The sequence below is a fragment of the Diabrotica virgifera genome, chromosome 2 (genome assembly GCF_917563875.1).
Source record: "Diabrotica virgifera virgifera chromosome 2, PGI_DIABVI_V3a".
Lineage (NCBI taxonomy): Eukaryota > Metazoa > Arthropoda > Insecta > Coleoptera > Chrysomelidae > Diabrotica > Diabrotica virgifera.
Window position 1 is genome coordinate 235,076,175 of NC_065444.1, and position 14,351 is coordinate 235,090,525.

General features: G+C 30.3%; 1 protein-coding gene across 1 annotated transcript in view; it reads left to right on the forward strand.

Moving 5' to 3' along the window:
• LOC114348418 (retinal guanylyl cyclase 2) overlaps positions 1-14,351 on the forward strand; it is a 368,770-nt gene that overhangs the window by 109,672 nt on the left and 244,747 nt on the right. Inside the window, exon 3 of the mRNA XM_028298999.2 lies at positions 3,223-3,483. Coding sequence (XP_028154800.2) covers positions 3,223-3,483 — 261 coding nt within the window. The remainder of the gene's footprint in view (positions 1-3,222; positions 3,484-14,351) is intronic.

The following is a 14,351-nucleotide window of genomic DNA, read 5'->3' on the forward strand; positions in this document are numbered from 1 at the left end:
TATTAATAAAAACAAGATATAAAACGGTATTATTACATTCAAATATTTTCTTCACTGTTAAAACACTGGCTTCTACAGAACACTAAAAGGATGGAGAAGCAAATCCAACTTCCTCAATGTTTCCTTCTTTTGTTAAAGCACTTTGTATGTCAGCACTTCACTAAAACAAAATCGTTATGTAGAAAAAGTAAACTTATTTTAATAAATTTTTTTATAAAGATATAGATAGTTATTTCGACAAATTTAGGTAATATAAAAAAATACACGGCTCCTAATAAGAACTATTAATACTAATATTAATCAATCATATTTAGTTCAAACATGGCATTATTTAACCTACACATCTTTATTTATTTTTTTTCTTTTTGTTAATGAAATATTAATTATTTATCTGTATAATATTAAGTCACACAATAAACATTGTTTAGCTAAAACAAGAGGGAAAATTAAACCAATGTAAAACATTGAAGCAGACATAATAATATGTAATTTCCTTTATTTTTATAATCTAAAAGACAAAGCGTACCTAATAATTAAGAAATTTTATTACGGGAAAGTGTTATGAGTTTACATCTTAAGTCATTTAATACATATTAACTAATTCACGGTTTTCGGCAATAAAATTTCTTAACCATTAAAATATTTCTTTTAGGCTAACTGCTTTCTTTATCACAAATAAATGAACAGGAAACATCCTCAGTGTTGCACCCGCCATGTTTTATATAGCGCTGCATTCTATATTTTTATAGAAGACGATACATTCAAGAAACTTTTTATAGTTGATACATAAGTATACAAATTTTTAAAAAGGTACTTACATGTATAAAGTTCTACCATTTCTGAAAGGCCCCGCAGTTGGTTAATAGCTCCTTTCTTAGTATTGTTCTGAAGCTATATATTATGTCTGTCATTCTGTCCCAGCTTTAAATTGTGGCTTATTTCCCAGTTAGGATAATAAGCTCCTTTCTTTCAGAATTGTCCATAATTATACCTAAAAAGCATATAAAAATATTGCATATTATGTTTCTTTTATAACCATTCGGATATGCAACAATATTATTATTACATCTTAAATTTGAAACGAAATAAATGATGGATTACCCCAGCTAATTGAAATAATATTCGAAAATATTACCTCAATCATCTAAGATAGCCATCGTTACACCCTTAGCTTAGCTCAGTCACTCAGGTGTGTGTTCGTTTTGTCCTAATCTTAGATATGAACTATGAAAATTTGGAATGGAAGCAAACAAAATATTATTTCTAACTAATCATGTTTATTGTTCATAAAGATATAATAAAAATGTGACTTAGTAAATTGCATTAACAAATATATTCAAATTCTTGCCAAAAACTAACAATAATTGTGGATTATACTTATGGCTTTTGGTAGCTGATGGTAACTTCTTGATGTGGAATGGTACTGCTGTGGACTTCTCTTGACCTGGGCAGATGTTGTGGCCCTAGGTCAGTACAGCTACGGTCTTGGTGGTGTCGTACTTGGATGTTGTGTGCTCCTGTCTAGATGTCATGATCCCATTGTTATCAGCCTTAGTGTCATCGCCGGCGATAGGCTTTTTTGAAGCTCCCAGAGGGAGGACGGTGACCTTATCCAAAAACTGTAACAGTAAAACACATATCAACAATCAAGAAGTTAATACCCACATTGTACCTTTGCCAAATAGTATCCCAAAATAATAAATAGCAAGGGTAAATTAAATGGAATTTATACAAGAAGAATAATTAAAATTTTGATTACTAAACGTGCATATATGTAAATTAAAAAGATATATTTAAAACTAAAATATCAGAACACATGTTCTGACATTGGAGGTTAGGTTAAATACGTAAAAATGATATGATTGCAATTAATATGATAAGAATAAGAACTCACCCCAAGAGAATGAAAGTCTGGAAATAGATAGGGCCTTATAGGCCCATCTCTTTAAATAGATTTATTTTTCCCTTCCACTTGGATTTTGTGTGAGCGAGTAGGGATGAAGTGACACTTTCATGACAGTGCGACATAGGCAGTGGCGGGCATGTTCCGTATTGAAAAACAGATACTTACAGAGTAAGAATGTTTGGGGTACGTTCAGTATGTTCAGTTGATGATTTAAATAAAAAGGGATATATTAAATAAAAGATAATAAAAGAGGATAATAAAAGAGGGTAATAAAAGAGGATAATAAAAGAGAATAATCAAAGAGGGCGCCAACGAGTTTTTAACGAAGAAAACTGGTAAAATAGAAGAAAATTATTACTAATGAAATATTAAAGAAAATAAAGCAAAATAATTATTTAAAAATAAAATATCAAAGATGTGCCGTTTGTAACGTTACAAGTTACTCAATTATTTACTTTTATTTAATACCTTTATATGTACGTACCTTTAAAATATCCGTTAATTTTTAAAGAACACCAACAAATCCAAAATCCATCTATAGGAACATGAACTAATATCACGCCATCTTCACAAACACTGACGATTAAATCATAAATAGTTAATCTGCACAATTCTTTTGTGCAATAAAATCTCTTTGCAAGTAAAATTTCGGCTTAATGATAAAGTTTTTATTTTATAACTAGAGTTACTACAGAGGGTATTTCTGAAGAATTATTTCTTGTGGCTTAAAATATTTATTTGAATGCAAGATAATTTCTTGTTCACAAATATAAATATGGATTAACTTAACATTATATTTCTTATACTGCAAAATATTGGTAGTTTTCAATTTAAGAAACAAAAAATTTAGGATAAGAAAATTAAATGTAACCATTAATGCATTTCTTAGTATTGAAGAAATTATCTGTAACAAATTATTGAGTTGTGTTTAAAAAAACTCGTTTCTTTATATGTAAACCGGTATGTATAAGTTAATTTGATATGTTAACTTTTAAGAAAGATGGCTCAAAGAAATCAGTGTTTTAGGAGAAAAGAAATTGTTCTCTCAGTGTATATACCTCGGGCCGAAGGACCTCGGTCTATACACCATTGACCTTAAGCGGTATTATCCTTGTAATACCCTTGGTATCTTAATAACTATTATAACATATTTATAAACTAAGGTTCTATCTAAGCCCCAACTTTTAACTAAACAATTTTTCCGTATCTCTTACGACAACTAATTGGACTAATTACTGTCTCTCGCACTAATTCCGCACCCTGTATATGATCTGTGTATGCCTAACTATAGATATACCTCATTACCTCGTTTTCAGGGAGACCTAGTTCAAATGAAACCACTTCCATCAATGGGGAGCGGTAACGAGTTGAAAGCGAAATCCGTCGAACTGCTCGTCTTACTCCATGGATTACGTCACGAAAATCTTAATCCTCTCATCGGATGCCTAGCTGAACCTCCGAGAGCCGCTCTCGTCACAGAATATTGTGCCAGGGGGTCTTTGCAAGATGTTCTTCAACAGGACGACATTAAACTCGATTGGTCCTTCCGGTTGAGCCTGCTTACGGACCTTGTAAGGGTAAGTTGAATGGATTAATATTCGAATTTTACATAATTTTAATGAAAGGGCTAGTTTATATGTATTTTGGTTTGACGAAAAACATCAAGAAATATTAAATATGTTAATATAGTCCAGGATATGCCGGTTCTTTTCTGCTCGGAATTCTTCTTATTGTACGCAGTTTCTTACAATTTTAAAAGTAGGTAGAAAATAGCACAATGATCAAAATATACCCTATGAGAATAATAGTCCTGGCGCCAGGGGGGGTACAACGGTCTCCGTAATTCAGATGGACTTAGCCAAGATTTTTTTATGTGTTTTGACCCGTAGAACACGAATTTTTTGGGTAACAGTTGATCCGGATGTCGATAAGGTTGTTATAGACAAAGAACTTAAGGAATTACATAACAGCAATTTTTCGCAAAACAAAACATTTTTTTTTTGTATTTTTTGGTTGATTCTCAGGAAGAAATGGTCCTAAAAAGTTTTTTTGGTAGGATGCATAGTTTTCGAGATAAACGTGGTTAAACTTTAAAAAAATCGAAAAAGTCCAATTTTTGAATCCGAATAACTTTTGAATAAAAAATAAAATAACAATTCTGCTTACTGCATTTGAAAGTTCAAGTCAAATTCTTTGGGTTTTGATTAGTTGCATTGCTAAAAATCAAGTTTTTATTTGTTAAACAAAGCCATAAACACATAGTAGTGTTTCCCGTGCCCCGTGCATGCGTTTTAATGTACGTAATCTACGTAGAAATTATCTGTATGCGCGCCTACTCGTTCGATTTCAAATGAGAACTGCATTGAAAATATCTTTCAATCACTATTATGTGATTATAGCTTTGTTTAACAACAAAAAAATTAATTTTTAGCAATGAAAGTAATCAAAACCGATACAACTTGACTTGAACTTTCAAATGCGGTAAGCAGAATTGCTATTTTATTTTTCAATAAAAAGTTATTCGGGTTCAAAAATTGCAATTTTTCGATTTTTTGAAAGTTCAACCGCGTTTATGTCGAAAACTATGCATTCTACGAAAAAACTTGTAAAAACATTTTTTGCTTAGAATGACCCAAAAAATACAAAAAAATGTTTTTTTTTGCGAAAAATCGCTGTTATGTAATTTCACAAGTTCTTTGTTTATAACAATCTTATCGACATCCTTCGTGTTCTACGGGTCAAAATACATAAAAAAACTTGGGTAAGTCCATCTGAATTAAGGAAACCGTTGTACCCCCACTGGCGACAGGACTATAAATATGTTCTTTTTTAGGGGTCGTTCGTTAACACTCCAACTGGCGGTGGAAAATGTTTATCACAAAAAATATTGTAATCGATAGAATAGTGAGTTCTAAGACAAAAATGCCCGTTAGAGTTTTTTTAATCAATATTTCTGGAGTTATTCGCCACTGAAAGTTCACAAGTTAAACGGCAATAAAGCATATTTTTAAACGGTTTTTCGCGATTAATTCTAAAAATTTACTTTTTATCAAGAAAACTGTTAGTATCTGTAGAAGTTACTACACTAGGGTGCAAAATTAACCGATTTTTCCTGAAAACAAGCGTTTAAAAAAGTTTAAGATGTTCCCAGTTGAGTATTAAACAAAATTTCAAATTTATTACAATTCAAGAATGTTACACACAAAAAAGGATAAAAAACAATGTGTGTGTAATTTGTATGCACGTAAAAAGTTATACTTCTATTATATGATTTCAACAAAATCAATATACTTTAAACAGTTTATTTATATTTTATTTAAATATTAAACTAATTTTAATACTTACTACTTTCCAAAAAATTTTATTAAAACAGTACCAAAAATTAAAAAAGTAAAAGAATGAAACACACGCAAACACATTAAAAAATGAAATAAACAAATGATTTCTGTATAATAATTGTTGACAAAAATGTTAACAAAATACGTATTTTCTGAAAAAAAATATAACAAATATACTTAAAGTTATAAAATGTATAATACAAAATAAAAAAAATTGGATTGGGATTGAACCCGCGTCTATCAGATTGTTAGATTTTGAACTCACTGCACGCAGAATTTAACTACCGAGACATATAAATGATGTGGGAAGATATAGCAACTAAACGTTTTAAACTTTTTTGACAGTTGCTTATTTTCTTAGTTTAATCAAATAAGTTGGATTCTTGTGGAATTAAAATAATAAAATACAACAAAACATAGACTAAAAAAGCAATATATTAGATGAAGATTGGTAGAAATTTTGTTGGTAATCAAATTATGTAAATCAAAGCATTACCTACTAGCTAGGTACATTTTCCAAATAAGTATGTAATTTTTTATTACAAAACTGAAACATTTACAATTAGGTACGTACGTACATGTTGCTTTTAAAAACTATTTAAAAAATCACTACTATTATAAACTTGCTTATTGTCTCCGTCCTCACAACAATAAAAACTAATATATACACAATTTGTTTACCCATTATAACGTATTAATAAAATAACCGACATATTGAACAATTTGTTGACAGCTCATTGTAATTACCCAATCAGAGGACGTATAACGTTTTAGTTCATGCGGTGAAACCGCTCCCGTCTGAAAAAAATTATGATTCGGTTTCTTTGTGGATTTCTATTCAAAAATGTCCCTTTTGACAAATCTGAAGGATGCCGGGCGGAATTTTTGGACAGAAATTGTTTAAACAATATTTTTAAACAAATACAAAAGATCACCTTTTTTGATCCGAAGAATATTTTTAAGTTTTCTGGGTCATTCTAAACAATAAAGGTATCTTCTGATTTTTTCCAAAAGTTGATAAATTTCAAGTTATAGGCGATTTAAAATCTGAAAAATGCGATAATACGCATTTTCAATTCTTAAAAACTCATATTTAAATTAGTATTTTTGAGGTTGCCAAGTACTTGCATTGTAGTTTAAACATTCGTTTTCAAGATTCTGTAGACTGATCGGATCTAACTTCAATTTACACCGTTGTTATTTAATTGTTAATTATGCGTGTCCATCCGATTTTTCTGCTGGTGCGGCGCGCGCTTTTTCCAAAAAATCTCCTATTTTCCTTCGAAAAGTATATTTTTTAGATTTTTCGGGACATTCTAAATAAAATAGGTTTCCTATCATCTTTCTCAAAAGATAACAGTTTTAAAGTTATAAGCGATTTAAAATCACAAAATTCGTTTTAAATCGCTTAACTTTAAAACGGTTAATTTTTGAGAAAAATGACAAAAAACCTATTTTATTTAGAATGTCGCTAAAAATCTAAAAAAATATATATTTCGGAGGAAAATAGAAGATTTTTGGAAATATTGCGCGCCGCACCGGCAAAAAAATGGGATGGACACGCACAAATAACAATTAAATAACAGCGGTGCAAATTTAAGTTGAACCCAATCAGTATGCAGAGTCTTGAAAATGAATGTTTGAACTACAATTCAAGTACTTTACAACCTCAAAAATACTAATTTAAATATGAGTTTTTAAGCCTTGAAAATGCGTATTTTCGCTTTTTCAGATTTTAAATCGCCTATAACTCGAAAACTATCAATTTTTGAGAGAAATAACAGAATGCCTTTCTTGATAAGAATGATCCAAAAACCTAAAAAAATATTCTTCGGGTCAAAAAAAGGTGATATTTTGTATTTGTTTAAAAAAAATTATTTAAACAATTTCTGTCCAAAAATTCCGCCCGGCAACCTTCAGATTTGTTTAAAGGAGATATTTTTGAATAGAAATCCACAAAAAAAACCGGATCAGAATTTTTTCAGACTGAAGCGGTCTCACCACGTGGACTATTTAAGCTGCGCCCAGGATCAAGACTTTTGACGAATTCGCGCACATGTAAATTTACTCCCAACGCGCCTAAAGAAGTATAACTTCAAAAAATTGAAAATTTGCAAAGATATAAATAAAAACTCATTTTTTTATTTAAACATTTTTTATAAAAAACGGTATTTTGTAGGGTGTATTACTTCCACGGGCCTTAGTTACGGCCAGGCGCGGATACAGGGGGGGGTCAAAGGGACACCCTATTGTATTTAGTCTATAAGTATTTTTTTATTCAAATAATGAATGGGTTGCATGTGTGAGTCCATACTATTGTAGTAAAGAAAAGAGAGACGTTCTCACAAACAATTTATTTTACAACTGATGACCGGTTTCGCTGTCTACTATATTCACAGCATCTTCAGGTCACGGTAAAAGTAAAATTAAATGCTACAAATAACAAAATCCAAAAATAATGCTCCATCATTATCTACAAACTAAAATTAAATTAGACTCAAAGCCTTGGTACGGAAACTTGACTTGTATCAACCGAATTGCGTGCCAAATGGTTGAATTAACAGAGGTTGTGATTATAGAGTTTGATCAGACTTAGTTGTCGTTGGTAACTGCATGAATTGAAGCTGCACATGTTTTCGAATTCCATTTAAATACACAAAAAATTCCCATTCAGACTGTACTAAATTGCTGAACACGTGTTTTATTATGAACTCAAATATTTTCTAAGGTCTACTACGATTTTGTTTATTTCAAACACCGTAAAAACTGTAAAAATTCAAATTTCAACTTACCGGTTTTGTATTCGTTATAATAGGAATTCACTAGCTAGGGGATTTTTTCAAAGGAGGAACAAAATCTAACAACCGATTTTTAAATGAGTTTTTCCCCACCCTCCTACCTTTCATTTCCGGCTGTAAAACAGATGATATAGCACTCTACCAACTTTATAAACTAAAATATTTTTGACAGTTAAACGATACCAACAGATTTTGCTTAAAATTTAAAAAAATATATATAAAAAGCTATTCATTTACATTTATTTGGAGTAAATTTCCAGTTATACAGGTCACAATTTAACTTGATTTTCAAATAAATCCATCTGATTTTAATAAGTATTAAAACCAAAACATTACACCATATTTTTTGCTCCTCAATTGAATACAACCCCCCCCTATTGTTAATTATCTGTAATTCATTTCCAAATATGTTAATTTAAATTGATTTCTACCATAGTATTGCACAAAATTGTATTAGATCTAGCCAATATTATTCATTAACAATATTGTCAAAAAGGAAAAAATATATATTTTATTGCCAACTGACAAGGCCTGCAACTATTACTACATCCCAACAGAAGAAGAATTTGACATTGACTTAACCTCTCACTCTCAGTGACATTTGAGTTTCTTTGTAAATAAAACCAAATTAGAGGAATTTTTACAATTCTTAAAAATCAAAAAGAAATAAGATGTAGTAGTACACAGTTTGCTTTCCTCATCAAAAAATTCCCAAATTCCCGTTGTGTCCACGTCCTTTGTGTGCGTTCGAGAATCTGTTATGTGTTATTTTTATCGACTTTAAAACAAAAAATATTTCAAAACCTTTTTTAACTTTACAAAGAAGCCATATAATTCAGCTCAACCAAGTAACATTTTCAAAGATTTTTTGAGATTAATTTTCAATCTACTCAACTATTTATTACATTCAACAGATATTAACGTAAATGAATAATTTTTTCATCTATTTTTTCATATTTGCTTTTTCTCTCATTCATTGCTGCACAAATCATCATAACTTTATATTACTATAAATTTAATTTCATGAATTTCATGTACAGTTAATTACCTTTACATTTGAATTTAATTCTGAATTATTTATTAATGATTTTATTGTTTGACACTTATAAATTTTAGAAAATTTACCTATTTACTATTGTTCAGTTTAATTTCAATGTCTCCAACAAATCAAAATTAAAACACTTTTCACAATCGCACCACAACTAATACACAACTGACCAATTCTGGTTTAAGAAAATTGCACAACCAATCTTACATCTATCAGTTCTTGAACATCCAGAACAACATCTAATAATCCCAATAAAATTAAAAATATACACTATTAATTAAAAAAATTTAAAAATAATATCACTTTATATATAACTAACAATTTCTGGTTTCACGGTTTAATGTCGTGTTCCCTTACTAACCCCTCAAGATCCTGCCAATTATTTCGTTTTGTTTGTGCATTACAATCAAATCTGTCCCTCTACCATCTCTCCCTTTAGCATAATTTAGAGAAAAAGTATGATATTGAATACTACTTTATTCTTCCCTTATACCGGAAAGTAAGTGTACATTTTATACTTATACTTGACATACTTTAGTTGCCACTACATTTGAATGCTTGCATGTATGTGAGTGTGAGGGTTGTTAAACCATATTTACGTACATTTTAGTATTTATATGTATGCATAAATATATATACTTTAATATTGGCTTGATCATTACCCTTTTGATTTCAACCAGACCACTTAACTAACTCTGGTTTTTTGTTATTTGTAGCATTTAATTTTACTTTTACCGTGACCTGAAGATGCTGTGAATATTGTAGACAGCGAAACCGGTCGTCAGTTGTAAAATAAATTGTTTGTGAGAACGTCTCTCTTTTCTTTACTACAATATTTTTTTATTATTTATTATTTTTTTCTGTCAACTCTAAACTTTAAGCCATCAGTAGAACACTAAATTAAACGACAACCGCTTCCAAAGAATTATTGAAAAAAGCAATAAAATCTAATAAAACCAGCCTTTTCTGAAAAATAAATTGAAGCCGCTTTTGTTTGGGTATCGATGAAGCCATAAACAACTGAAATATTTTTCTCAATTTAAAGAATAACAGAAATGATACTTTAAGATGCAAATACATTATGTACACTGGGTATAAACCTTACCTCATGAAAAGTCACGTTTCAAATTTGCAGTAGGTAAAATAAAGATATAAAAATTTGAATTTTACTAGATAATCCAGGGACGCGTACCTACTCATTGATGGTAGAAACGTTAATCTTTACACGTCCAGTTGGAAAAAAGTGACCAGTGAGATTAATAGTCGTGAATTGTGTTTGCTAGCTTTGACTAATATATTTATTAATTAATTAATGATGAGTGAATATGTAAAAACTAAAGATTCAAACCTACATAATGCAGTTCATAAACTGTATTGTATAATTGTATATTTATATTTATTTTATTGCGTTACATTTTATTAACTGCATTTTGTGCGAATCTGTTTTTATTAGATATCATTATTTTTTTTTTCTTTGGAGTTGTATGACTACGGGCCCTTCAAAGCTCATTCGCCGATTCACCAATTTTGCTCATTTATTTTACAATAATATTTTCCTATACTTATCTACTCAACATTTTCTATCCTACTTATTCTACATACTTTATAAGGAATGACCACTGATCAGTGGGAATACCACATCAGGTAAAAACACAGTTTTACTTATATATTGTAATAGATTTTAATTTCGGTCTTTACGTTAGTTAGTTTACGTTAGATATCATTATTATTTACTATTATTCTGTCATTCAAAGTTAATCCATTGTTTTTGTACCATTCTAACGTACATAATATTTATTTATGCCATCATTTGACGAATTCCAAATTCGTCTCTATCTTCTGCTTTTCTTAAAAGAGTCTCTGTGTTAAACCCGGTCCAGTCACGAATGTTTTTAGCCAGGACATTTGTCGTTTGCCAGGACCAATTTTTCCTTCGATGTTACCCTTCATAATTAGCTATAACAAATCGTATTTATCACTTCTAAATATGTGCCCAAAATATGCTGTTTTCCTCCTTTTATTGGTGGTCAAAGGTTCTCTATCTCCTTCGGTTTTTGCAACACCATTTCGTTCGTAATATGATCAGTCCATGGTATTTTCAAAATTTTTCTAAAAAGGCACATCTCAAATCTCAAAAGTCTCCAACTTTCTAATTATGTCAACATTAGCAGTCCAAGCTTCAGTACCTTAAAAGAAGAATAGAGTAGAGTGGACATTTTACCACTCGATATAGGAGTTGCAATTTGATTCTTTGGTTACTCATACTTAGTAATTTCCTTATCTTCAAAAAGGCTGCATTCGATTGGTCTATTCTTGATTAAATTTCTGATTGCATATGTAGATTTTCCTTAATCCAGACTTCTAAGTATTTAATTTTGTCCATTTGTTCAATATCTTCATTTTTTATCTGTATTCTTGTTATGATTTTACATTTCTTACTGCTAACCGTAAGTTTTCTTAGATAAACTAGGATAATTTAGTTTTGTTTTCTTTATGTGTATTGTTGGTATTGTTAAACCAAACTGTTCCCAGTATCACAAATTGTGTTTAGTACCGTATGTATTGCTTTCCGTAAATCTGGTTTATAGTTACTTTATTCACAACTTGTAGAAACCATTATATTAATATATTTGTCTTTATTGTTATATTATTCCCGACCTTAGATAAAGATATTTGTCACTTCATATTTAAAATTGTGTATATTAATAATGATTTAATAATAAATATTTTTAGTCCGTTCTTTAACGGTAAAATATTGAAAAACCTCTAAATTTTAAAGAACCGCTTGTATTGACATGAAATTTGGCATACACATAGCTAACAAGTCAAAGAAAAGAAGTGATATTGTGGATCAGTGCTTTTGCCCTGGGGGTGGTTTTCACCCCCTCTTGGGGGTGAAAAAATATTCGTCCAAAGAAAGTCAGGAAATGGATAAACTGGCTAATTTTAAGTAAATTTTTTTCTATAGAGTTTTTTCACTAAGTCAATACTTTTCGAGTTATTTGGCAGTAAATATGTTCATTTTTCCAACAAAATAACCACGCTTTTAGACGGTTTTTCGCAAATAACTCAAATAGTAAGTATTTTGTCGAAAAAACATTCTTAGCAAAAATATAGCTTGTAAAAAATTTAAAAAAATAGTGTATATATCACGTCTCTACACCTAGTAGAAGCAGAGTTATTGCTAATGAAAAATAGGTTCATATTCGTCAAATTTCAAATGGAATATTTTAACGTGAAATAACCAAAAATAAAGCACATTTCGGGGAAAACTCATTAAAACTTATTTAAAGTGTATAAAAAAAGCTTCATTTTTGTTTTATAAAAAAAAATTCTAGCATCAAAATTAAACGAGTTACGCTCAAAATAAAGTTAATCTCTTTTATTTTTGGTAAAAAAATCCAGAAAATCACCCCCTAATTAGTATCGTAAATGAACTTAATCATTACGACTTCACAAGTTTCTTGACTCGTGTATATATTTTTTATATGATCTGTAAGTTTCATCGGTTCAAAGTCCTTATTATTGAAAGGGCTGTAGTTAAAAGGGGTTGAACGAGTCACTGATCACGAATGTATGCACAATTAGAAACACCAAATCTTAATCAATTTTTGTCTAACAGAAAAACAAAAATATACATGATATTCAGAAAAGCAAATCTGACTTTTTTTGTTTTTCGAGATTTTTGGTATCTGTAACAATTTTTAAGTTATTTTTAAAAAAACCATATTTTTCAAAATTTAAATTTTTAAAAATTTTATTTTGAAACCAAATTTTTTCAAAAATAAGCACTTTAAACCGATGAAACTTACAGATCACATAAACACAACATAAGTAAAATAATTTGTGGAGCGGTAACGATTAATTTCATTTAAGTTCCTAATTAGAGGGTGGTCTTCCCGATTTTTTTTTGCAAAAACAAAAAAAAAACAACTTTATTTTGAGCGTAACTTACTTAAATTTAATGCTAGAAACTTTTTGTAAAAACAGGAATAAAGCTTTTTTTAAACACTTTAAAAAAGTTAAAATGGGTTTTCCCCAAAAAGTGCTTAATTTTTTGGATATTTCACGTCGAAATATTCTATTTCAAATTTGGTGAATATGAATCTATTTTTCATTGGCTATACCTCTGGTTCTACGAGATCCAGAGACCTAACGCGTACACCATTTTTTTTACTTTTTTATAGGCTATATTTTTGATAAGAACTTTTTTTTCGACAAAATACTTACTTTTTGAGTTATTTGCGAAAAACATTCTAAAAATGTGGTTATTTTGTTGAAAAATGAACATATTCACTCGCAAATAACTCGAAAAGTGTTGACTTGGCGAAAAAGCTCTATGGAACAAAAGTTACTTAAAATTAGTCAGTTTACCCATTTCCGGACTTATTTTGGACATATATTTTTTCACCCCAAGAGGGGTGAAAGTCACCCCCAGGGCAAAAGCACACATCGGCACAATATCACTTTTTTTCTTTGACATGTAAGCTATACGTATGCCAAATTTCATGTCAATCTAAGCGGTTCTTTAAAATTTAGAGCAAAAACTGTGAAATAATGGACTAATTTATGATAATTCCGTTTTATTTTACTTGCAATTACGGCTTGATAATACGGAAAGAGACCCAATCAGAGCTCAAACTTTTTTATACTGTAGGTATCTGGGATTATAAATATAGCGTATTTTATCGTTAGAGTAAGTGTGAGTCGCGGGTATGGCTAAATCTGGAAAATATAATATTTGAGGTAAGTCTGACCGCCCTATTATGAATTTCTAGATCCACGCCTGGTTACGGCCTTAATTACAGCTCTCAAGTATTATCTTGCATCAGACGTAAGTTGTCTGCAACAAATGAGGCAAACGGCACTAAATGATCTTCCACACATTTCTAAATAGGTACCGTTGAGCTTTCAAATTGCCCACTTAAATTTTAACAAGCTCTGTATGAGCCCCTAGGTAAATGCCTGCTCACAGCCTTATACCACCTCCACCAAATTGAACTCTCCGAGTAAAACAACATTGCTAATAATGTGCACCAGCTCTTCTCCAAATTCTAGGCCGCCCATCTGATGAGTATCTGGTAAATCTTTATTCATCCTTGAAAAGCACAGCACTCCACGTCAACACCCTAATTAAGATGTTCGCGAGCGAAGTGTAATCGTTTCCTCCTTTGTAAACGGTGCTGATAATAGAGATACCGTGACAGGTATTCTGGACCTTAATCCATATTTATTTTAGCGTCTTCGGACAGTATAAACGG